At 39.8% G+C, this 26,635-nt stretch overlaps 1 protein-coding gene across 2 annotated transcripts in view; it reads right to left on the minus strand.

The window, feature by feature from the left end:
• Positions 1-1,106: 1,106 nt before the first annotated feature.
• Positions 1,107-26,635, minus strand: part of cpne5a (copine Va) — a 62,027-nt gene continuing 36,498 nt past the window's right edge. The window contains exons 10-20 of one of the 2 annotated variants that reach the window (XM_076095234.1): positions 25,455-25,496; positions 25,072-25,147; positions 22,326-22,379; positions 21,661-21,722; positions 11,060-11,106; positions 10,213-10,394; positions 8,767-8,894; positions 6,577-6,679; positions 3,878-3,935; positions 3,595-3,668; positions 1,107-1,710 (exon numbers count right to left, since the gene is read on the minus strand). In XM_076095234.1, the coding sequence (XP_075951349.1) occupies positions 1,522-1,710; positions 3,595-3,668; positions 3,878-3,935; positions 6,577-6,679; positions 8,767-8,894; positions 10,213-10,394; positions 11,060-11,106; positions 21,661-21,722; positions 22,326-22,379; positions 25,072-25,147; positions 25,455-25,496 (1,015 nt within the window). In that variant the 3' untranslated portion in view covers positions 1,107-1,521. Of the gene's footprint in view, positions 1,711-2,928; positions 3,669-3,877; positions 3,936-6,576; positions 6,680-8,766; positions 8,895-10,212; positions 10,395-11,059; positions 11,107-21,660; positions 21,723-22,325; positions 22,380-25,071; positions 25,148-25,454; positions 25,497-26,635 lie in introns of those variants that run through there. The other variant, XM_076095233.1, reaches the window with a different exon arrangement.

Consider the following 26,635-nt stretch of genomic DNA (forward strand, 5'->3'; position numbering starts at 1 on the left):
TTAAATTAAATTGTACAACACAATTGTGATATTGTATCTTAGGTATTAAAATGGTATTCCAATGTTTTGTTATAAAATGGGCTGCTGTGCATAAGTGTAAAACAATGTTATCTAGGAACACTCAATTAATTTGAAAGAGTAAAAACAATGAATTCACTAAATAAGACAATAAATAATTCAGAAAAGATGGACTCGTAACTGTTTTTGTTTTGTGCAATCAGTTATTGTTTTCTTTAAAAAACATTCAACACCCAAATATCTCACTGCAAAATGTGCGATTGTTCAGTTTTCGTTCCGGGGAAACAAATCAATATAAGAAGGAGAAAAATAAGTCGGTATTCGTTGACATCAGTCTTTTGAAAGTGTATTTGTAGCGTCCTTTAAAAGTACAGAGCAAAATCCCAGACAATAAACTGTAACCACAACAAATATAATGGAAAGAAACACAAACAGCAAGATGACGAATGAGATATGGCAGCATGACTAATCATTTACCTCTCTGCATAAAACAGGGAAAGCAAGTATGTGCTTTGAATTATTCATCTATTTTTCTGTAAACATACTGTTGTTGTAATAAATATAAGTTAATTTTAATATGTCAGTATAGTCATTTCTTTACAAACATTGTACCAGTTTCATTCGGTTTAAAACAATGCATGACGTTGAAGCTGTGTTGAAAACATAACATGGGGTCCTTTCCATTATTTTCATTGTGGTAGCTGTTGGTTCCTTCAAAATAATCATTTTTGAGCTTATTAACATTGTAACCGTTGTGCTTTTTGTTAGGACAGTAATTAGTGCATTCTGTTAATATAAATACGATAAATAGGTTTAACACATGGTGCTGGAAAATCAGTATGGCAACAGCTCACAGCAGGTCCTCTACATAACTGCTTGCAATTTAATTATCTATCAGTGAAAATGATTCATAAACTGCTGAATCGGTTTTATCACATGCAATTATATTACAGTCCTTATCAAAGAGGAAATGGGGATTTTTTTAATACACTGATCATAAAATATAAGATGGAAAACTACAGGGAAAATAGGACTTTAATCCCCCCCCCCCCCCTTGAAACCCCCTTAAAGGAATAAATTATTTCTGCAATAAATAAATAAATTACTATACCTATGATTTCCTAGTTCAACACACACCGATTCCAAAAGGTATCACAAACATGATACACACTGGCACATTCTAATATATTAATGCCTTCAAACAGGCTCTCCCTACGAGTTCACTTGCTATCCATTACATCACCACTTTGACAGGTTTGACAGCGAACAACTAAAACCTCCTTCAACACCGTCCTCTTCTCAGCGCTCTCATCCTCAAGCACTCGGAAAGAAAAAACTTCCTGATCATCAGCGGGTTCACCAAAAGCAGTCGTATTTCTCCAAAACAATATGGAGTCTCGTCATCTTGTTGTTCAGCCAAATTAATATCTATGAAAGGGCCTTAGAAGCGCATTTTCCCACGAGGGATGCTGCCCTACCTCAACGCAGAGCTGTTTTTGGCACTCAAACGAGATTGGTCTGGAGTTGGTCTCCAGGCGAGTAAGCCGGTGGGATGGGGTTAGGTTTGATGGCTCTGGTCTTCATGGAGGAGATGAGCTGGTCAGGGATCTCGGCCAGTACGTCTTTAGCCAGACGCGCCATGCTCAGCACGTGGTTGCCTGTGCGGTCCATGTAGTCTCTGAACGGGACAAACTGTAAGAAATGTGTGACTTTATGAAAAGGATGTATCACGTATACAGCAAGTCTAACAGGCTAAAGCACTTCTAGTAACCCCTTTAGTTTAGATTGACTTTACTGTCCCCCTGAGCTCACCTGTTGATTGCACCATTGCAGCACTTTTGTAAAGGTTTCACCTGGAATGCTTTCCGAGGGTTCTACCTAGAACCCAACAAAAAGGGTTATACCTAGAACCTTCTGTGAAAGGTTTCACCCAGAACCCCCTATGAGAGGTTCCACAGACAACCCTTCTATGGTGTAATAGTCCCTAACAGAACCCTCTCTGGGGTTCTATCCAGAACGTTATTACCCTCTAATGGTGCTAACAAGAACCCACCTAGGGGTTTCTTCCGAGAACCTTTTTATATTCCAAGCCTTTCATCTAGAACCCTGAAGGGCCAGTGCTGATGTGCAGTGCCACCAACAACAATCATGCTTGACAAATGCTTGATGTTATGAACCCAGACACGATGGCGTTTAGTTTCTCGGGATATCTGACACTTCCACAACATATACAAAGCAGCAATAGTGGTTATTTCAGCCATGATTGATGAAACGTTGTCTACCCAGAGGGAGTCCTCGCTTTTCTCCGGTGAGTCTAGCTTGAATAAAAATGGAACCTGCGATCAAACTCCCGCAAGTAACGGAAAAAATGGGAAATTCCCTTCACGTTTGGTGTGAACGCAGCATTAGTCTTACAAAAAACTCTCTCCGCAAAAAAGAGTTCTTTAGAAGCAAATGGTTGTGGGTAGAACCTAAACCCATCAGGAACAACCCGTTTGGAACCATTACTTCTTAGAGTGTACTTAAATAACAGGAGTTGCATCCAGGTATTTTGGCTCGTCTTATTTCTCATTGCTGCCATGCCGTTGCAGTATTTATGTTCTTTCATTCGCTGTGATGAAGAGGGGTATCGCAGTTGGCAGAAATGTGCAGCAGAGATGGTTTTACTTGTATTTAAGGTATTGAAGGGTTTCTTCAAGTTTGTCAATGTCGTCTTCACTCTCAACAATCTCTAGCGGCAACAGAAACTTAGTAGGAGAAAACACAAGCTGCCCAAGCTGACCGATCACAGTCTTGAGGTCGCCACATGCGTGTCTGTACCCCCATAAGTAGTACATTTTGAGGACGTTCATAGGGATACATGCGTAGGCTATGTAGCTACGTCATGGCCCCTTAACACACGGCCATAATTCAAGCTTCAGATCATTGTTGGTACTGACAGTTCAAAGGAAAGAGCATACAAAAGTTTCCCTGATGCTGGTAGTAGATAAAAGTCCAGAAGTTCATTAAAATCTCAAGAGTTTGCCCTCTTTCGAGCGTGAATGTTTTAAGATAATTTTGCCAATTAGAATATGATAATTAATGTAGTTTACATATCATCTTTACTGTGGCGCACAAGTAAAGGACAAAGGGTCACCAAAGCACTGTGGTTGATCCTCTGAGGATGAAGAACATGCACAGTTAATTAATTCGAGGATGAGCATGCAAAGTTAATTAATTCGAAATCCATCCATTTGATATATTGTGTACGAAGTTGACATTTTAGGTTGAGTTTGGATAAGAGAACTCTTGGAGTGGTTTCATCCTCTGGTGAGCATGAATGTGCTCAGTTAATCATGATGTGCTAACTGGATTTTCTCATTTTTATACTGAATGTTTGAATGAATTTTAACTATCAACCACACCTGTAGCTGTTGAGATGAGATATCTTGCTTTGTAATAAAACAACCAACCAACATCGCTGTCTGTAAGCATGGCCAATAACGGAGCAAAAATGTAACTTTTTCACCACTGTGCCTTTGGAAAATGAGCCGTGTTCTTCCTATCGCAAGCGGCAAAACATTAGAAAGGTCTCACCTGAACAATGTCTCTCTCTGCCAACTTCCCCCGGGAGGAAATCCTGATGTCATCTCCGTCCAGCTCAACCATGGCTACAGAGAAAAGGTATTAAAATAATCTCAGATAAAAAGTATATTTTCATACTGATGATTATGTGCAATATTTGCTATGGATGAGAGCAAACCTAAAGAGTAAATTTGATTAAAACAAACCATCTCGGATGCAAACACACCACAGACTGGTTTTCACTGTTTTATTTTTACACATTTGTTCCCTGAAGAACTTTATTTACTGTTCTCACCATCAAACTCAGCTTGGCCAACTCCAACAATGATGATAGACATGGGAAGTTTAGCTGCCTGTCGTGAACAAGAAGAACAAACAGTCAGTCGGGGTTACATTTACAGTATCTTTTTCCCAATAAACTTCTCATTCTGCAAAGTCAGTATTAACCTGCACTGTTTTCTCCAGTGAACAGAATCAACAATGGACAAAATAAAATAAACATAACTAATACGTAGCATTTTCTTGACTGTGTTTCACATTATGATGCATAGTTTGGGTTGTCAGGGGACAGAGAGAACATACAAAATGCATTATTCAACTCAGGGGCCCAAAGGTTGTTACAACATCCAGCATATAAAATAATATTTTAGCTTCTACATATTGTGCAGGCCACTTTTACAATGTGGAATACCAAGTCAGTTCAAGGGAATAATGTTACACACCGTTCTTTACATAACGGTCACTAAGAATAAGACAAACATGTACAGACTCACATTATCTATTCATGATCTTTACATAAAGAAATGTTTGCACCACTATTAACGTCAGAGCATAAAGGCCACACTTCAACCTAAATAGTAAAGATGTAATAGGGCTTATCTTCCACACTGGTTGTGGTGTCCAGGTTTCTCCACTGCATGATGAATCTAAACCACAGTCCTGATGTGGAGGAAGTGAAAGCTCTGGCATGGATGAATGATGTATGCTTGTGGTAGAAATGCATTTAAAGGGGAAAAAGTAGGTCAGCTTTCCTGGAAGAATCTCCCGAGGGGAGAGGCCTGTCACTAATAGGAGTTTATAGTCAGAGGTGGACCATCCTCTCGATGTTCACATGATCATTATTCTCCCTCCATCTCCTTTTCCATTTTATCTTCCCCTCCACCTGGCTTATTCCCCATGAACTCTTGCTCTCACACTCATTACATACATTCTATTTGCCCCTTTCCAGCAGCAGAAGACCACACAAGCATATACCTATAAATGCCAGATCGGATTCTGTATCAAGGACTGAATTATTCAGTCTACACCATTTGTTACTTTGCTTGTACTGTACAGTCACTCAGGGGATATAACTCCATCAGTCTGTGTGAACACAATCCTCCTCTCACTGCACAGAAGCACAACAAATATAGCATGGATCAAGAGATACATGAAAAAAGTTTCTCTGTGTCTTCAAGTAACTTGAAGGTTGGAAATCATCATCAGTTCTTCATCAATTTGGTTCAACTTCTTATTGAAGCAAAATGTTTATCTTGAGTTAAATATTCAAACCCAAAACTCTGTGTTTTCTATGGCTGCCTTCTATGACTCATGCATGATTTGATACACATTTCCCCAAAATCATGCCGGACATTTCTGGTATCTTGGTAATCTCCAGATTCTTTGGGTTTGAATAACGTGGGGCTGAAGAGGTCAATGATGAGAACAATGAGAAAAATAGAAGTTATAGCAGCTTTAAGAAGGATAGAGTTCATTGTAAATACAGAGATCGAAACATGCTGGCTTGATTAGGAATTTGGTTTAATAAGAAATAAAATCTGTACAAAATAGAAAGTAGCAGAGCATCTAATCTTTGGGAAATTTGTAGATAAATCAGTCAGTAAGTGTTTAAAGTCGGCCAGACAGGTGAAACGTTTGCTCTGTTGATTCCAAGTGGACAGATGAACTAAGCAAATGCAGTTATTTATGTGTCTATACATTTTAAAATATTCATGGGTTTTATGAAGTTACTGGTCAAGCCAGCCTCCTATCCAGACAACAAAATCACAACCACAGACATAATCCAATACCTGAGCACAAATTGATTTATATTTTGGCCTACCAGGTCAGAGTGAGACTCTCTTTCAGAATCTAAAATCCTGAAATGAAATTTGGCGCTTATAGGAAAAAACATCAAAGGGAAGTTGGCCCCAGAGGCTGTCCTGTTAGATTAGTGGACACATTAGTCACTGAAGGCTAAGCTGTGCTGTTTGGTTCGACCATGGCAGTGTGGTCAGCAGCAGTACTGACAACATTACAAAATGATATCCGCAAAGTAAAATCGTTAAAGATATCCCACAGCACAAATAAGAACTCAAAGGTGCAGAGATGAACGTTGCACGTAACTCTATTGTTAAGATTCATCTCTCTGGGGCAAAGGCTCAATGCCAAGTGAAGAAGGTTAATCAGTCCTTTTTTCTGTGGGCAGAAGAAAGTGTAGCCAGGTCCAAACTGAGTTGAGATGTGGCAGCAGGACACAGCAGGTTCGGGCCGAGCAGTGCAGAGCAGCAGACAAGATCTTAAAAGGAAGGTGTGGCTGTTCGATTGGTTTGATTAACAGTCGCAAATTCCCTTTAAACCCAGTCTGCTGGGTGTCAGAGCACCGTGTTGCTGTGTATCAGATGCTGGGCTGTGTAAGACCATTGCCTCTAATACAGTGAACCTGTTGACCTGAGAGTGAATCTCAGCTGAGCCCCTCAGCCTTCTGAGAGCCTCAATTAAAAGGACAAATATTGGACAAACAGAGCACCCGAGCACAGTGGGTGAGACAAGTGGAGGAGACAACATCCCACAAAGCCTCAAATCCTTGTGCTACTGGCTTATAAATGAGAAAAAAAGAGAAGTGCCACAGCAAGCTAAAAGCACCTGCATTGTTAATGCGAGCAAGCGAGAGAGAGAGAGAGAGAGAGAGAGAGAGAGAGAGAGACGTCCTCCAGTTGTTAGAGCTGCACTTACATTCACTATGGCCTCCTTGGTCTGAGCCATGTCTGATATGACGCCATCAGTAATGATGAGCAGAACAAAGTACTGAGATCCGTCCTGCACTGCTGCTGCATACCTGAAACAGAGAGATCATCAGCACAGAGTGGTTTAAGTCTCATTTACATACAACTCTGACTTTGGTTCAAACCACCACAGAGCAAGTCTAAGAGCAGCAGAGCGGCAACCCCTTGTGCCAACAAAAAAAACCTTTTTCGGAAACAAAGTTGCCCCCCCCCCCCGTCCACCGTGTGACACAAAGGCTTAATATAGATATGTAAAGAAGTGAAATATGTTGTATAGCTCTTCATGTCTCAGAGGTCTATCCAGACACTATTATGAAACCCATCAGAGACAGCGCAGTGACTGTGGCCTAGTTTCAATCGCCCATCGCTGGCTGCTCTATGAATAATTTATTAAACTGTTTATGCAAGTACTGCAGTCTTATTCTTTAGAGCATTATTGATTGCCTAGCATGAAACATGACAGATCATTGTGGGAGCCAAGGACAGGTCAGAGGTCAGCCCTCAGTCATTTTAATCAAAGAGCGTGACAAGTCAGTGACAAAGGCAAGAGCAATGACTGGTGTTCAGGAGATTAAAAAGACCTTTGTCTTCCTCCTTCAGCGTACAGCAATGCGGGCCACACTCACTGGAGACGTTTGACCACATTAGCAGAGTAATAACACCATAAATAATAGTGTATTATAGAGATTACAATTGTAAGATTAAGGTTGCGCCATTGATGAGAACAAAGAGCATTTAGCTTATTACCAATTTAACATCACCCTATACATCTAGCATACAGTATGTATTATGCATCAACACCTTTAAGAGCATTGTCTGCTTCCATTAATGCTTCAGCTTTCTGCCTGTGCTGCATGCACATCAACTTCAAACCACTACTACCAAAGAGAAATGCATGTTCTTCTCAACATCGAAAGTTAAGATCTGTTTCTGCTCATGTACATTTTCATTTTAGTCTTTTCATCATTTAGTTACTAGATTTCACTTGTTCTGAATAGTTGAGACACTGCAACAGCTTTGTGAATAATCTTTAGTATCTGAGTTTTACTGCAACCTCGAGGACCAAGAGAGATCGTAGAATTATTAATAAATGATTTAGTCTCCGATTGCTATACAAAGCCATAATGTCTCAATATTATTGGGCAAAAAAATCTAAGAGTTTTGTTTATGATTCATTTTGTATTCCTTGAAATCACTCAATGAAATCTGCAGAAGACGTTTTCCTCATCTTTTCTCAATTTTGTCATTCTTGTGTGTCTATGTTAGCAGGGAAATAAAGAAATAAAATAAAGCATTCATAACAAAACCATAAAGACTACAATAATGTAAACATAAGCTGATTTAAGACTACGAGTCCTCCTGTGGACACCCATAAGTGGAATCTGGCGAATAAACTCAAAATGAATGACAATATAGTACTACACAGTTTAATGAAATGTCTGAGTAAGTAAGTTATAAATGTTGACGAAATCTGTACATTGATAAACACGTCCTTATATCTGTAAAGAATGTCCATATATCTGTTTACAACAACGTTATAGTGTCTCATAAATCATTCATCAAATGTTTATATAGTTAACTTTAAAGTAAAGTCTTACCTCATGGTAATTGTTAACAACCCCGAAAATACAGGTAAATGCTGAAAGTCAAATCCAAAATTCAAGTTCATGTCCGCAGTCCACAAGCGTGACTCCAAGTGTGAGTCATTAATATTCAGGTCCAAGCCAAGTCACGAGTCATCGTTACTGAGACTTAAATCCCAGTTTGAGTCCGAGACTCCAGTATTAAAACTGTGCTCTATTATGATTGAACTACTGGTTCAATCTTGAGAAGACCATTTTTAATAAATTGTGTGGTTCAGCCCCCCACCAGACTAGAGTCTAAAAAGAAATGTAGCACCTGCATTCTGAAATATCTGGTCCCGAATATGCCGGATTAATATTTAGATTAAACTCAGTTTGGCAGCCGATTATTTATTTTCCCTTCATTAGATCTGCTCAATTCATAGAGAAGCCGTCACTCACTGTCTTAATACCTCTGACGGCGTGTCTACCCGCCGAGGATTATTTACCGATTGACTTTCAAAGGAAGGACAACTGTGCTCTGTGATGTTCACCGGGACAGCTATTTGTTCTAGTACCTGGCCACATGATTAACAACAGGCGAAAAGTTGGTCGGTCCGTACAGCTGAACCGTCTTAAGGCTTTGATGGTAAGCTTCGAGAATCCCCTCCATGCCGTTACAGTACGGGTTCTCAACGTTGCCATTCTGAGAAAAACAAAAACATGGACAGTTGCCAGAATGGAATACAACAGCGCTTGACATAACAATTGATAGTCGATGTAAACAACAATTAGTGTTTCAGTATAGTACCACATTGTGTCTGGGAGTAAAGTTAAAGAGTAACTTAATACCAGGCTGAAAAGCAGTGTTTTACTTTCCTCTCAACGTTTCATATTTGTCTGTTGCACCTCTGACCACATCCCTTGCAGCGATTTCAAAATTTCATTCATTCTGCTTCAATTAACGTCTGAGGAGTCTGAATCCGGCTCCGTTTAGCTAATGCTAACATTATTAGTCCATGCTTTGTCTGACAACAACAATTTTTACATAATTTGAATGTGATGTGTAATGTAATAACTGTAAGTTGAGGACTTTGGCCAGTTGGAGTGCAATTGTAAGGTCTTTCAGGGGCTTATTTACACATGTGTGTTGTTACCTGACAAGTTAGTAAGTCAAAACATTGTCAAAAATATAGCAAACATCCATCCAACACATATGTTGGTTTCTGTGCTGGATGAAAATGTGCAACAGCTATATAGCAGCTGGTTGTGTTCTCAATAACAACGCATCACACCCAGCTGTGATGACGGGGTGTGCAGGTTCATCAGACTTACATCTTAACCTACAGAGGTCCGTGTAGTTGTGCTTCTCCGCCATAAAAGATGGAGTACAGCGGAGTTGAATGACAATTGGAGAACAATCTTTGCTCCCAGAGATGTCCTCGTCAAACTCTGCTTTAACAGTTAGCTGACTTAAGTACAAGGCACATTTCTACCCAAATATGTCACCCAGGACTCTAACTTTACTTTTAAACCCGCTTACAAGACCAGAGCATGAACGAATCAGACTTCAATTATATGGTGAAATTAATCTTAATTTTGCAAATTTTAATAGAAACATGGAGTGATGCAGATGTTACCCAGTAGACAGACTCCTCATTAGGCTGTACTATGCAGCAGCCAGAGCACATTAGCTGGCAGAGAGAAGCCAAATTGATTTAGGAAGATCATTCAGCCTTATAGAACCTCATTTGCACTATAAAAGGTAAATGAAATTCACTCTGAATTATGTATATCAGAGGCGTAGCAGGTGTCTTCTCACAATGCACACATCCATATTGCTTAAAAACAGTTATCCATGCATGCTGGAGAGAGCATAAAACCACAAGCGAGTGCTCACAGTCAAAGATAAGCTCCACTGGGAGGGGCAAATTAACTTTAACATAGAGTCTGATTAACTTTATGAACATTTCATAGGGTGAATTACAACCCGAGAGTCTGAAATAACCCCATAATTTACTCACCAGAGGGAACTCATGGGAGACCCTCCCATCAGGGGGCAGCTTAGCACCGAATCCCAGGGCAGGGAACATCTTATCACTGTCATAGTCCTGGATGATCTCCCCCACGGCCTTCAGGGCCATGGCATAGGCATTCATCTGGTACGGGTTCATGTAGTGCAGTGAAGTGGACTGTGACGGATTTCCTTCCAAGACAAGAGAAGTCAGAGTCAGTGATGCAAACCATCAGACTGAGGCTGAACTGACAGCTGCAGGCTGAGCAACCAAGACCAAATTGGATGTTCTGAATCAAAGGTGGGCCTCGATGTGACTATCTGCGTTATTTGCAATAGAGGAATTCAATGTTTATATTTTCCTGTACATGTTTTGAAGTTACACTGTAAACACTTCTGGGTCGGTATTAGTTTCCAGGACTCTCTTTTCTACTGGCATGAATCAGTAACAGTCAACATATGACATGCAGTTCAGTGAAAGCAGAGACCATAAAACACCTTTAGAATGATCTCATTGAAATGTTTGAGTGTATATAGGAACCACAGATTGACTATTTGCAATGGTGGAAAAATATTGAAATATTGAATATACTGTCTGTGCATCTTTGTATTTGCACATCAACATGACCACATCATGTCACCAAATATACCTAGAGTATGTTGAGTATGTTGTATTACATGTACTTGACTTTGTTTATCATGTGAACATGTCAAAAAAAAGTGTAACAAGAAAAAAAGATTTAAAAAAAAACAAGCAAGAAAACTCAAGCCGCCTCTTTGATTCATGGAAAATGCAATAGCCATACATCAGATGACAAATGGAAGCAGAACAGGGTTATGGCAGTAAGAACACTCACCGTTTGATGCAGTGAAATCAATGGCCACTGTGAAGTGAATCTGAGTCCTGAAACAGATGAATGGGGAAAGGATGCTGTTATCAAAAGAGAGGCAGGAAAAGTCAGCGCTGCAGTTTAATGAGGCTCTCCCTGGTTTCACTGTGCTCTCTGCTCCACCTCTCACCCGAGAGAGTGTGGATGATGCACCTTTACTGTCTGGGCAACATAGGATCTAATCAGGTTTTTATTATTTCATTTCATGAAACATTGAGAGCATAAATGTTCTTCTGGTCAATCAGCATCCAAAACACAGCTTTGATCCTAAAATAATACACGTATTTAAAGATTTACCAGCATATCAGTAAACATCGAAAACACAAACACATCCCATAAAAAAACGAGAAAAACAAATAATTTCACAAACGGTCACGTTATGAGTTGCCGCTGGCGGCTCAATGATTTGACTGAACATCACAATAAAGAGAGATTTAATTATTTACACGGCACAAGAGCTGGAAAAACAAAATAATACCAATTCCATACTAGCTGTTTTGATTTTTTACCTTCTGTTTTCAAGATATATGAACATTTCCACAATCCTGTACAGTATGTATGTATACCGTGCAACTGATCGTCCATTATAGTCGCATCACAAATCTCACTGTAATCACCATTTTTATCTTTGTTCCACCTGGATGCTACTGTATGATCAATGGAAAATTTGAGGTCTGCGTCAATTTGAAAAAAGCAGCCTCACAAAATGTCGAGAAACTACTGGATGTTTTTTATTCATGAGGCAGTGATGATAGACACACCTTGAAAATAAGCTAAACACGGCCCGACTAGTCTCTGCTGGATTTATCCGTTTCCCCAGTGAGACAAAGGAAGAGAGAAATGGAAGGGGAGTCAGATCAAAGTGTGTGCTCTTTCATTGTGATTAGCACTGATTGCCTTTCCTGACTTCGACTCCATTGAGAAAATTCCCACAAGCGCAGTATCGGATATAATGGCAGCTTCCTCCTGGAGAGACTCTTACCCCAGCTCATTAATCAGCATTGAGCTGGACCGCTCAGCTGACAAAGGGGAATAGTTACAATGGCATGCTGCCTCAATTTGAAAGTCTCTGCTGATTTCTATGGTTGGTTTTGAAAGTGTAGCAAGTAAAGCAAGGTGGTGAGTTAGTGTTGAGGCAGAGTGCATACACTAGAAATGGTCACACGGGAGCTGTCAGTCAAACTGCCAATTACAGTCGTTCATCGGAGCACTCCATGGACATTCATCCTCAGACAGAAGCAGACAGAAGCTGTTAAACTCTGCAGGGAGCACAACATGTGGGAGCACAACATGGTCATAATACTTTTCTATCTGAATGTTTTTAAGAACAAGAACCCAGTTGACGAGTGTCACATTTATAGCATTAATATCCTGAACCTATTTACAACGCACAATCCCTGAAAAATGAAATATATCAAAATAAATAGACACAGTATAACAAGAGAACGCATACAAAAATACACAAAACAAACACGTTGATCAAATTTACAACAGCGATGTATAAGTACCTTAAAAAAAAAGTAGTGCTGAAACAATTAGTCAATTAATCGACAACCACTGACTAAAATAACCTCAGCTACCACGATCTTCTGTCATTGAACAAAATCATCAAATATCAATGTACTGGTCTGGTGATTGGGTTGTTGATTTTATATGATATATCTATTTCTACACATATTATCTTGTGGCATTTACAATACAACCAGTGTCTTCCTAAAACATGTCAAACCTTTGGTCTAACACCGTCGCACCATACAGGACTAGGGACTGGTTAGCGTTAGGGTTGCCACTATCCTAAAATCCATCTACCTATCAGTATTTTGTCTGTCTGTCTGTGACTTGCTGCAGGAAGAGTTACAGCTCACACACAGTTGACTGACTTTGGTTTCACTAATTGTTTTTTTTCCACTTGTAATGTTCTGTGGGAATATGTTTGAGAGCAGTGAGCTCACGAGTTATTTTGTGACAAAACAATCAATATGGATTGAGGTTGACTGATGCTGCAGTGTTGTCTGTTTTCTAGGTCTAACTCCAGTGGCTGGTCTGGGGTCACTGTTTCTATCTCTGCAATCCTCAACTCTAAAGTCCTTGAGAGCGGACAATTCTTCAGTCATCTTTCAGTTGTCAGACTCTTCTTTGAGTGACGTATTACTGTATGGACAAATAACTGTACCATCATTTGTTGCTACATTTAATCAGGAGTTCATAAATCTGACACCCGCCTTTGAATGGCCTCTAACAACCTGATTCAGAACAAATCCTTCAGAACAAGCAGTCCAATAATTCCCTCTGGGCTTCACTCTGTCCTTTCATATCATCACTAACCTCCTCAGCATCTCCTGTTTTTTTGTTCCCAGCTAAAATGACAGCTCCTCAACCACTTGTGCATCACCTTGAATTACTGCAATCATTTGAAAATAGATACAAACGTATCGGTGTCATATTGACTTTCCCCTTCCTGTTAGACAAACACCATATGGCCGGAGTCTTTGTAATGTGAAATCCCTGCAGTCTTGGCAATCTGGGATTTGAAAACAGAGCGACAGAGAATGCAGCTACTGTACACCTACAATCTCATCAGTGTGTGCAGTAACTTGGTAAACCCAGACCACATCAATGAGCAGCAAGAAAGTAGATCTATGCAAATCGCTGTATTATTTATGCACTAACTTTCATTGATGGAGATCTAATACGTTCCGATTTTCATTTTACTACCAAAGCCCTGTGCTTTACTGCCTTACTTTAAAATGAGAATAGATTCATAAAAAATATATATAATTTATTTAACCTGCAAAACTAACACATTGTGTAAAGACGTTCTTCCAGGCCAAAGCAAAGTCTGCAAGCGTTCTATTCCAGGCTGCATACAGCCCCAGCCACCACCACCAATATGGTAGGGCAGCCTGTATGTAGCCTGAGAGGCCAAACACAGGACAAAAAGAGCCCCGTTGCTGCTCGTTAAGCTTAGTTACTAAGTTGTGAGCACATTTTATAGTCCTAGACTGCCGGGGGACTTCCTAGGATACATTGAGCTCCTATCGCCTCTTCTTCATCTCTTTTTGTATGAATTCATGTCCCATTAATGCTCATTACTAATTTTGCTTCTTCCCCGTAGTCTTTGTGCTTTCTCGCCTCCCAGGTTCCCATGGATCGTGGTTTTATCTGGACCCTGGTCCTTCATTCCACCATGGCCCTGCTGACACCCACTGCTACTACCATTTTTATTATTTCACATTACCATTCTATATTAACGATACCATTAACGCACATTACTGACTTTGCTTCTTCACTCCTTCACTTTGTTTTTAAATCTCCTTTTGTTTTGCCTTATGTTTTGATGCTTTTAATAGTTTTATGTGAAGCACTTTGAATTGCCTTGTTGTTAAAATGTGCTATACAAATAAGCTTGCCTTGCCTTGCCTTATACCTGGACCATGGTCTTGCCTCCTGCCGTGGTTCTGTCATATGCATTGAATGTGTTGTAACTCTGTTGTTCATTCTGTACACATGACATCTATTACACTTCTGTCCATCTGGGAGAGGGATCCCTCCTCTGTTGCTCTCCCCAAGGTCTCTTCCTCTTTTCTCCCCGTTAAAGGTTTTTTTGGGGGAGTTTTTCCTGTTCTGATGTGAGGGTTCCGGGACAGAAGATCTCGTATGTGTACAGATTGTAAAGCCCTCTGAGGCAAATGTGTAATTTGTGATTTTGGGCTACACAAAAATAAATTGAATTGAATTGAATTTTAGTGAGTCAGATCTTCTCTCTTCTCGTTTTTGGACTTTGGTGACACTGGACAGTGAGACAACAATGTTCAGAGAGATTTTAGTAAGAAATCATGAAGCTATAAAAGTGAGGGGAATGCAAGTGGCATTTTGAGAAATGAATGGGACATGTCCCCCCATCTCTAATGGAAATTACACCCTTGGATATTTAGTATGTGGCAGTAAAAGTTGCAGTAAAACAAAATAAAATAAAGGTCAGGGAAGTCTACAGTGGCAAGACTCCATTTGCAGAAAATTGCCATGACAGTTTTTGGTTGCAGCAATTCCCTGCACAACTGTGTCATAGATGAATTTAAAGTGAAGTATTCTGCCTCTGCTTCCCTGTAAACAGGATCAACAATGGGCCGATGTCTGAATGAAACACTAATGCACAAAACCTACCAAGAATCTTTTTACATCAATACCTTCTCTTTCCTGTATTTCTGCAAAGTGAACACATAACAAACCACGAAGCGTGCAGTCAAATATAAAGCAGCAGAAGATTGAAGAAATATTTCCCAATTTTAAAGAATAAAACGGCAGTAAAAGAAGAAGACAAAGAAAAGAAAGTGCTATACTCCGGTAAAATACCACTCTGCAGTCTGACCACAAAGCAAACCTCAAAGAAATAAAATAAAAACACATCACCGTCTCCCTTATCAGCACAACAAGATATTTTTGGGATGAAACTATTAAACCTTAATATGATCTCCACACAACAGAGACGCCACACAGGCCATTACACGGCCGATCACACTGCAGATTTCATTTAAAAAGAAATATTTCAACATGCAATGAAAAGAATATAAATCTTTCATTAGCCTCTCAGAATCAGAGCAGCATGTGGCTTTTGGACTTTAATTACCTTTGTTTGACTATATCTCTGCCCCAGTTGAACGTAAATGAAAATTTATGAAAAACCAATTCACTGTGAAACCAGTCAGGATGTAATGGTGTGTCTGGAGAAGAAATTGCTTTTTTACCCTCTGCTTCAGAAAATCATCTAAAATGCATCATTTTAGTTATGACCTGTTAGAAAGGGAGCGGTAAAGCAAACATTTATGAAAGGAAAGAAATCAACAGAAGAAATCTAAAAGATCAAATCTGGGTCTTTGGATCAGGTGTAGCCTGATGTAGGCTTCATTGACATTCAGGCTCAGCTTTTTTTCCCAGTTGCTATTTGTATACATTTGTATATATGATTTGAAGAAAAGTCATCTTTTTCACCCGACTACAGCAATACAGATGCCAAATCAAAACCCAGCAGTCCGTTGGACAAACACCGAGTGTGCCAGAACCCATGAATTGCAAATTTTGTTCCCGCAGAATAGAATTCTGATTCAAGTCTGATTCAAAAATATTTTGCAACTTGTGTTTGTCTCGAAACATTTGTGCATGAGTAGAAACTTCCCAACTGCACATCAATTTTCAATTGAGTAAGACAATTGTTCGCTGATGTCAATTTAAGATTAGGACATAACAAAGATGTATTACAGTAAATGTTTTATCTATTTTGAGTTAGGGATTCGTGATGTCTTATATATGTGTGTTTGTTCAGACTGCTAACGTCTCATTTTTCCAGCTTGGTGATAATGTGAACTTCCTGTTTCCTCGATTGCAAAACAGCCAAATAAAACAGCATACATCTTGTGATGAGATGAAACAATCTTTTCCACCATTTTCAGCCTTCACTGCATGTTTGACCGTCCCAGTGGGGCAAATCTTATTGTTTCTAATGAGCTTTTGTGAGTTTTTCTCACCCTCAACTGAAGGGATACGGTCATGCAGGAGTGGATTACTTTCATAATGTGGGTGTTGGGAAGTCCTTTGAGACAGTCGGGCTATTCAAATAAACCTATCTTGATGAATGTTCAGTAGAGAATAGGCTCTACCTGTAAAGACTAATAAGAGCTCAAAGTTGCCTGAAGGTTTTCCACTTTAATTGTCAAAAACAGCAGCTGCTTTTCCCGAACTCTCTTCAGTTAAACACGGTCTAGTGTTTCATTTTCCATGGATACAGTTAATCTGAATCCCATCATGGATAAGCAGCACGCTCATTGTTTCATCTATCCAACGCCAGCTCTAGTAATCTTGTTTATTTTCTTCATCGGTCTGTCATGCAATCTGTTCAATCCAGAGGAATCTGTTCAATACTTTTATTTTGCTTTTTGCTATTTGATAAATCAGGTTGTTTATGATTGTGGAGACTTGATGTGGTGATATGATGTCTTTGCAGTTCTGTCACAAATCTCGTAGTTACCATAGGAAGGAAAGTGCACATATTCTGGCAAATAACATAAAGGAAGGAGGGGAAAGCTGCACACTCATAAATCAGATACAGTCTTTGTATCTAAAATCATATTAACAAATGTTTCAGCTCATAGAGGGCTTCTGCAGAAAATGTATCCTGGATTCATCTGAATGACTGGAGCATCACAATATATCACAAAGTGGTATCAACACTGCTCAAAAATGTGTCGGAACAAAAGCTGAACATCATCACCTTCATAAAAGACGCATTTGTTTTGTGGCTGTTGCATTAAAATGAAGGAATACACAGCTGTACCTAATACATTGGAAGCTGAGTGTAAGTCTACCCATCTGTCCTTTTTAAAGAGAAAAATGTAATATTCAGAGTAAATAGATTGAGAAGTTCAGCTAAAAATCCTACAGGACAAATTATCAGTTGGGCTTGAACCCACAAACAAACAAAACTTCAATAATTTCAGTGATTCTCTATATTGTACATTTATCTTTATGTGCTACTCTTAGCTCCTTCTTTACTTGACCACAAGTATTGTACGTGTAACTTGGACATGTACTGTATATATATTGTGGACTTATTACTGAGTTTTAATGTCACCATTTCTATGATCTTGAACGACCTTTGAGTCAGATGATTCCTGGCTTTTATCCAGAAAGAACAAGATGATATGTGCCGTAATAATGACTCATCAATGTCCTCCAACATACCAAATATCTTCATATTGTTTTTCAAAACCAAATAGCGAGGAACTACTGAAACAAGTTCTTAGAAGAAACAGATGCAAGACCGTGATTTTGTGTTTCATCAGTCAAATCAGCCACAACTGGACATACAATATAGGCTAATGAGAAAGTCAATGAACATAGGAATTCATTAATAATGAAATACAAGTTTGAATCATTGAAATTCTAATAAATTACAATGAGTGTGTGAGTTCATTTTAAACTGAAAACAGTAGGTGTGCTGTGGGTGTAGGTCATCTAATTAACATAATGACAAAAGCTAATGCCTTAAATCTCCTGCATGTAGAATATTGAGATCAATATCTCAAAGTACTTTGACAGCACAGTCTAATGATCACGATAAATACATATAAAGCATCCACTGCTCTCTGCTTTCAGAGACAATTTGGCACAAAAGCCAGTGTTACAAGAAAAAAGAAAGAGGCTCAATCAAAACATAAAACACAAAAGGTAGAGACGGAGACGGCCTCAACTTGCAGCACAAAGAGAGCAGGAGATAGCACTAAGTCATGTTTCTGGATCCCCAGCTGTCATGTTTTTGATGGCATCTTCCAGTAAATTCTCATCTCTGCTGCTCCTTATGGGACTTTTAATACACAAGGACTCCCATCGTTGAGAGCACTTTTCAGAGAAAACATTAGGGAGAAAATGACAACAGAAGGCACAGAAGTCTTTCATGATGATGTACAATACCTCAAGAGAGAATATGAGTGAGAGAGAATTTTCTTTCAGGGATTTTTTTTTGATTTTTTTTTTACATGAGTGTTTTTAAAGTAATATTCTTTGTCATCAGCCCCTCTTCCAAGCACGGCACTGAAACCACACTAAAGAACTGGGTGAGCTTTTAACATCTCTAAATGTCTGGAACAAAAAGATGAAGGACCACAATACTCCACTGTCCATGGGTCACATTAATTAATGGGGTAATCTCGCTCTCATTTCTGTCTGAAACAGTTTCATGTGAAGGTGACTCTTTAACATGACGGATAAAAAGCTGTTTCAGACTGAGCTGAGAGTTCACTTTGAATCTGATTTTCGAGTTCTCACATTAACGCTACAAGGAAGTTTAATTTTGTGGTGATTTTACATTATTCTAATCATAATCATAATTAGAGCTTAATCAGATTCCTGTCGACACCATCAGAATAAATTGGCTTAAGAACCATTATAAAGATGAAAATAAGTCAAATAGATACTTGTTTTGGTTTACTTTCTATTTTGGGTTCAGTCCAAGTTGTTCTCCTGGGAAGAGCAGTTCTCAGGGGATTCATCTTTGAATACACAATGTTTACTAGTTTACTATTAAACAGAAGGCGAGCCTTCTGTCGAATAACTCCGGCAGTAGTATTTTCCCAACTACTACCCCTGTGGGGATCAATAAAGGCTTATCGTATCATAAAATATTACTTCAATGGAAACACACACAGCAGGTAACCAACAAGAGATCTAAGTTCTAAGTGCTTGAAACAGGTCTAATGTAATGTCAATGATTCTTTTGTTGGATTGCTACATCTGGTGTATTGTGCATAACAATAAAGCCATTTTTGCCAGCTATTTGTGAGGCCATCTGCCAGAAATTTCGGCTGAACTTTTGGTGATATCTTTGATGAACAGGTTCGTGATGGTGAATTTCCCTCAATATTTAAGAAACAAAATGTTGTCATCTGAGGAAACGCATTCAACTCTACTCTGTGTCTTGTGATATTTCTTTCGATGAGTTTCTGGAGCTATTTATCGGTTTAGGGAATTTCGTTTCATATATGAAAGCAAAATCCAATAAAATGGTAAAATGTGGTGTTTTTAAAGACAATTACCTGTTTATGTTATTTTAACGGCTCATTTTGGACAAACTGATGACAGACATTTATTATTCTACTAAATCTCATGTACAGTATCTTTCACCTCTGTCTTTGAGCTTCCTTCCTTCCAAATGTATATGTCTGTACCCTTTTAAAGCAAGAGCAATGGTGGGAATACTGTGTGTACATGCCCCAGTACCAGCCAATCCCAGTGCTCACATTTGGGTTATATAGAACGTGCAGTGTTTATCTGAATATGAAATTATGTTAAAATGCACCAACAAAAAGCAGAAAAACCCCATTAACTGAAATATGAATCTAAATGAAGTACAGTGTGATTTGGACTTATTGTCTGTCTAAATGAAAAGCAAACAGGTAGTAAAACTAAGGATGAACACACTGTTACCTTGAGTGCATGTGAGTCTGTGCATGTGTGTCCATTTGTGTGAGCTGGAGAGCCAACAGGACAGATCTGGGACACTCAGCCATCAGTAGCGAAGCAGCAGAAAACTAAAACCAGGGCAGCCACTGATCCACTGAGAAACATTTCCATATGTGACAGGTTGTCCGCCTTTAATTAAGCTCTCAGATCTTCTCCATATTTTATCATGGTCATTCATATTCGTCGACAATACAGCTGTGAATGTGGACAACGTCGTCTCCTTTGGGGCCACACTTTACTCACACGAGGAAACTTCCAGGCCACTGAGTAACCGCAGTCAATGATACCAGAAAATGTGGGCCGGTGCTGCAATGAGCAGGAGGGAAGATTGGAAAGAGGATGAGTCAGGGGAGCCCACGAAATGCATTTAAATCTACTGTATTAAATCTTACAGTACTGATTTTCCACCTTATTTCCATGATTAGTCACAGCGATGACATGTTTTCAAAGCCCACAACACACACTTATGTCCTCTGTGCTGCCGTGGCCACTTTTAGAGAACTAGTTGATCGGGTTGACTCCAAATAGTTGACCATTTAATCTGAGTAGTCGGATTTGGCCAATTCCATGTGGTAATGAAATAAAGAATCATTCATAAATAACAACATGGCTATTTCCAAATCAAAGAACAGGACTACATTGATTAACCAGAGCACTCACATACGAGCTAACAGCACTATCAGAGCGCTGAATATATTACTCGCTGTAATCAGCTGGGGGAGGCGAGACAGTTCAAGTCGTATCTTTGTAAGAAGAAACTACAGAAAGAGTTCTCTCATTGCCTCTAGGTATATACTACAGTATTTTCAGTGTCGTACTATTTCATCGAAGCTGCTAGTGGAGCTTTTGGTCAGCCACAGCGGCTTCCTGTAATATAGCAACAGAACACATTATAGATTTTGGAATGGAAATCACCCATCATCACACTGGGACGGTCTAATGGCGTGTTCACGTCTCATGGGATCAATGGGACAGAGTCCCATGAGAGAAACCTGCGAGCGTTCACATCATTAAGTTGGTTGCATGATCACAGAGTTGGTCGTACGAGGATTAGAATCATTTTCCATGAGAAGCTTAAGACTAATAAATCAACTCTGGCTAGAATAATAACTTGTGATATTCTTTATATTTCAGTAGTTTAACGACTGAAAACAATATGTATCCTATTTAACTGAGAAGACGATTCTCCGTATGTTTGCAGTGGAGGTTTTTAAGTTACATGACACTTCCGTGAGTTACAGACTGGACTATGATTGGCTTAGTCGTGATGGCTCGTACATGTGATTTAAAGTTAGCACAGAGAAACTTTCCCCCTTCAGCAGATTATTGTGAAAACAGCCTTTTAATGTCGGACTCTGCACCTGCAACATTCTGCACAGTGACGCTCAAACATCCAAGGGAATAAACAACAAGCAAAGTACATTTCAGTGAAGGAAAACTTTCTGTGTTATTCCCCCCGGAGCCTGGCACAAAGGTAATATAATATAAGGTAATAATATTAACATACTGCATGCATATAAACCGTAACATCATTATCAGGCAAACATTAGACTCACCCTCCTTTGATGTAATCCAGGAAGGTGTGCTCTGACTCCACATTGAATGACAACAAGGACACCTGTGGGAAAAAAGGTCCAAATACATTATCTCATGCTTGCTAATTAAGGAAAGCTAAATCTACCAATCTACACATTAACACTGACCTCTGAGCTAACCACCCACAAAATGACTTATCCACGCTGAATGGTTTTGACGCCGGGGCAGCGTATTAGTATTACAATCACTGAGAGAACATCAGTGTGGCAGAGCACTGATGGATGATCAGTGTAATGGTAAACAGGCCACGGATTTTAATTACAGAGTCATCGCATACAGAGAGAGCAGCCAAAGTACTCAGGCAGTAACAAAAGCTCAGGCTCATCTATAAACATCCATCACTACTCTTCACTAATAGGACAGACAAGAGTCCCTGTTTGCATTACTATGGACTTGGTTATTCAACCTGTTTCAGGCCACGAGACTGTTTTCTCATCTACTTAAATTCACTGTCTGGATCACAAGCCCCGAGACAGGAACAAAAACATTTAACAGAGCTGAACTGCCTCATACAATCCACTTAGAGGAAACTTCCTGATGAATACAAAAGCAAAGGAGGGTCGGGGGGGGGGGGGGGGGGGGGGGGGGGGTGCACCAGGAGTTTTGCTCTTATCTCAGAACTCACCGTCCCAGAGTTGATGTATCTCTTTTTCTTTATTTTCTTCTTGGCATTCACCACCTGGTATGAAGGCAGAGTAGAAAAGAAGGATGATGATAATACAAACTTGCAGCTCAATTACTTTTTATCCCCCCTTGGGCATGTAATAAAAACATCTTTGTCCTCCTACTCCATGTCTGTAAGGGTAATGGAGCATAGGGACTGAATCCAATAACTGTAGTAGGTGAGAATGAGATAGCATTGATCATGCCCCGCAGCAAGATACAGATTATTCAGGGGGATTTTTATAAGCACCTACACTGTGCTGTACATTTTACATGCACATTACCAAGCATGGGGATGGTGGGACGCATATGTCTGTCCCAACCATTAACTTGTGATAAATAATAATGATATGTAATGTAGGGAAAACAGACAAACGTGAGTGATAAGCAAGACAAGCTGATTACATGTGTAAGAAATGGCAAGAATTTTAAGAAGTTTAAAACATTTTTTATTTCAATGAAATAACTTTATCAACAGAATCCGAAGAAGTTGAAGTGTTCTTTGAGAGCGATAGTTGAGTCACTGTAGCGTCCAGTCTGCCCATCGTCAAACATGAGCGCGTGCAGAAGTATAGCTTCCCTGAGTCTGTGTGCGTTTTGATAGTTTGTTTATTGGATTAAATCCAAAGTGGCAGAAATGAGAAAACAACTTCCTCTTTCGTTTCGTCCTCCCCACCACCAGCGGTTCAGGACATGGACCTTCAGTTAGCTCGACGTCAGCCAATGGTGTGAACCCCAACAGCGGGATCTGATCCCGGGAGACTGTCCCGACTCCCCACCGGATCAGCAAAAGTTTTGTTACTGACGTTTCAAAGGTTAGATGCAGCGAGCCACAAGCGCACTGCGACTCTCAGCGCTGGGGTTTGTGCTGGCTGAATTTGGTTCGTCTCCCGGAACCGCCGCATGCTCTTCTCCGGACGGGGTGGTCTACTGTTTTCTACGTTTGTTACAAGCTCTCTTGGCTTTTTTTTTTTGTAATATAAGAATAAATAAACAACATGCCATAATTATATGAACTCAAGTATCTGTTGCAATTTCAGTTGTTTTTCGGCTCAGAGGATGTGTTTTGTGCTATTGGGTTAGCCTTTGTGCTAACATTACTGGGTAAGCTTGCTGAGCATTATTATCCGGCTCAGTGGGTGTGTGCGCTCATGAACGAGTTAACTTCTGGACTGAAGTAAATTTTAAATTTTATTTTTTTAAGTTGAAGTGTCTCTCAGAGTTTCAGCAGTTTAGTCAAATTTTAAGTATTCTCACCCTGCTGTTAGTTAATAGTTGGCATTACACGTCACCTCTTTAAATTAATGTCACTTTTGGAGCCTGCAGGCAGAAACATGTGCGCAACACTGAGCCGTCACAATCTAACATCTCTTCTGCTTATTCTATGGGTCTGCACGCAAACATAAAGCTCAAGCCTGAAGGAAACTGTGATGTACAATAAAGTAAAAGGTATCCCACTCTCCCTCTCTCTTCTGCCTCTGTGGTTTCTGATGCTACTCCTCAAGACAGATGATGGCTTATAGCACCGCAGTCATCACTGCCAGGTTCACATGATGTCACACAGACATCACCTTCAATTACACCAACCTCTGTTGGCATTAGCCTGCTGTCATCTCACATCACAGAGCTGATGTTTGCAGGCCCTGGTTCCTGTCAGGTTAAGCACACAGGAATCCGCCAAGAGTCGAACACTGCGACTGGTGACCTATTCAAATTATTTATTTATCAACTGTGATAAGGTGGCTTCATGTAGTTTTTGACCACATTTTGAAATTGATTCAAGTGCACTGACCTGGCAAAGAGTGGATGAAGAAACTGCTGCGTTTCATTTTCTAATTAGAATACAGAAAGGTTTGGTGAAGGGTAATGGGTACACCTTCTTCTGCCATATCAGCAGTGTGAAAGGGCAACTCTGCATGCTACTCACTAATCTCTCTCTCTCATTCTGTCTCTCCTCACCTATCCCCATCTACTCACAGCCCACTCCCTCTTTTCACTGGCCCTGTTCTTTCCTTAAGCCACCTCCATGACTTATTCAGAGACTAATGTAACATGGCAAGTGTTTTAATGAGCAGGGACCAAAAGGAGTCCCCCCAGCACCCAATAGTACCCTCCCTTACCCTCCAAGGACCATCCAAAAAAACTCTAATCAGCAGCATAGTTCAGTTGTATTCTCCCCACAGAAACACCCTTCTTCATGTGGTCAGCTGCACCACTTAACCTCTTCGATGCTTCATGCGGTGTAGGGTGAGGAGAGACAGAGGGGGCTAGCTGTTAATCTCAAATCGACACAACTCTGGCTCAAACAACCACAGCCTTGCTGTAACAAGGCCTTGCTGGGCAAAATGGTGCACTGATTTGGTCTTAAATTGAAGTTGGTTTCTCACACTTGTTCAAAGAAATGGAGCCTAGGTTTGTTTTTTGCTTACAGCTCTGTCCAGCTGCAGTATGCAGTATAAAAAAGAAATCTTAGATGCAGAAACAGATATCAGGCTTTAGAATGAGGTAATAAAGAGGTCGGGTTGACATTGTGACTTGGATTCTACTTTAAAGTAGTTTAAAGAGACCAAAGAGGAACATCAGGAAGAAATAAAATACAAGATTTAGGACAACATTCTGGACACATTCCTGAGATTTAAAAATAAGAAGTTTTAAACAGAGGTCAGTTATTAACACCATCAGTATCGACTCTCTTTATCTCCACTCACCTCGTAGACGCTTGACTGGTTCTGACCTCGACATAGCTCTTTATAGCTGGTGGTGAGTTCACCGATGAAATCGTGGCTGGAGAAAAGAGACAAAACCTGCATGATATAATGTTCACTCAGATGCAGAAGGTACAACCCTGAGAGGTAGAAGATAAAAGTAGTCGGAGTAATTACACCACAACCACTGACGCACAGATGGAATCAAATCGTCAATTGTTAATGAAAAAGGAACAGCAAGTAAAAAGACAATATTGTGAATGAAAATGTAATTTATGGAGGAGTTAAAGGAGAAATATGTAGACAAAGCAAGACATGTGGAAGAATTTATAAATTCTATGAATTATCGCTGTCCTGTAAATGCTGTCTGTGTGTGCAACCATTACCTCCCGTCTCTGTCCCAGTCATACACCTCCACTTTGATTGTCCTGTAAAACACATCAAAGGAGAGGACAAAGTGTTGAGCACATGTATGTAGCATGTGAACCACCTCATGTCCTTGAGGGGAAACTTCCCAGAGAGCATTTCTGAAATGACCTTACAGAAAAAGCTTTTTAAGCTCATTAATTGTTCGTGAAAGCTGAAATAAATCAATCAGAGAGAGCCTGCTCTGTGTTTGCAAACAAAATGTGTTTTTGCATTCATCAGGTAATGACCAATCATTCAACCTAGACTGAGACCAATACCTATTCCACACAGCCGAGTTTCTGTCAGTCTTGCAGTCAAAAAATATTTTCAGAGCCGGTTGCTAAACTGCCATCATGGATTTAATAATTTCTTTAGTTTGTGTTTCTCACAGAAGAGACTTTGAGGTTAGTTGCCAGAAGTTTGGGTAAAGCATTTCCCTGCACAAGCCAAAGATAGAAAACTAACCTCTTGGGAGGGAGCATATTTTGCAAGTTCCTGAAATAAGTTGGAAGGCAAGAATCCAAATAAGTAAGCCTGAGATAATTCACTCAGAAAGAGGAAATTGCTTCCTCTTTTATTCTTTATCTGATGGAAAGATCAATGGCTCCCCCCATCAGCAGCTGTCAATCATGTGTCTCTGAGTCCAGGAGGAGGAAAGGTGCTGGAGGGCTCTGCCCTGTCATCCTGACCTGAACTCATTCTGTCTGTTGTGTTTCCCCTTTTATAACGAACGTGTGAGATCCATGTAGTGCAGACAGAAATAAGGCAAGAATTGTGACAAAGCCTATCTTTACATAGCAAAAAGCTGTTTGCTGCTATATTAAAGTTATGAATGTCTTATAGAGAACCTTTAAATACTGAAACATACAACATCCAGAACAGACCAGATATTCAGATTTCAGAGTAAGAGTGAGAGAACGATCAAATCTTCCTTGTACTCTTGACTGAAAAACAAATGTGTTTTGACACTCAGGGAAGATAATTCCCCAATGATGCGTCACTCAACATCAATTTTCTCAAATGTAATGTTCTTGCAACTAATGATCATGGTTGTGAGCAGCACTGCGACACGATCAAATGTACTGGTGAAGATACAGAGAATTTGTTCCTGGAGCAATCTAATTTCGGTTTCTGCACCCACTGCATGTTTTAGTGCAAA

This window comes from Anarhichas minor, unplaced genomic scaffold (assembly GCF_050575085.1).
Source record: "Anarhichas minor isolate MPS153535 unplaced genomic scaffold, ASM5057508v1 ptg000003l, whole genome shotgun sequence".
NCBI classification, from domain to species: domain Eukaryota; kingdom Metazoa; phylum Chordata; class Actinopteri; order Perciformes; family Anarhichadidae; genus Anarhichas; species Anarhichas minor.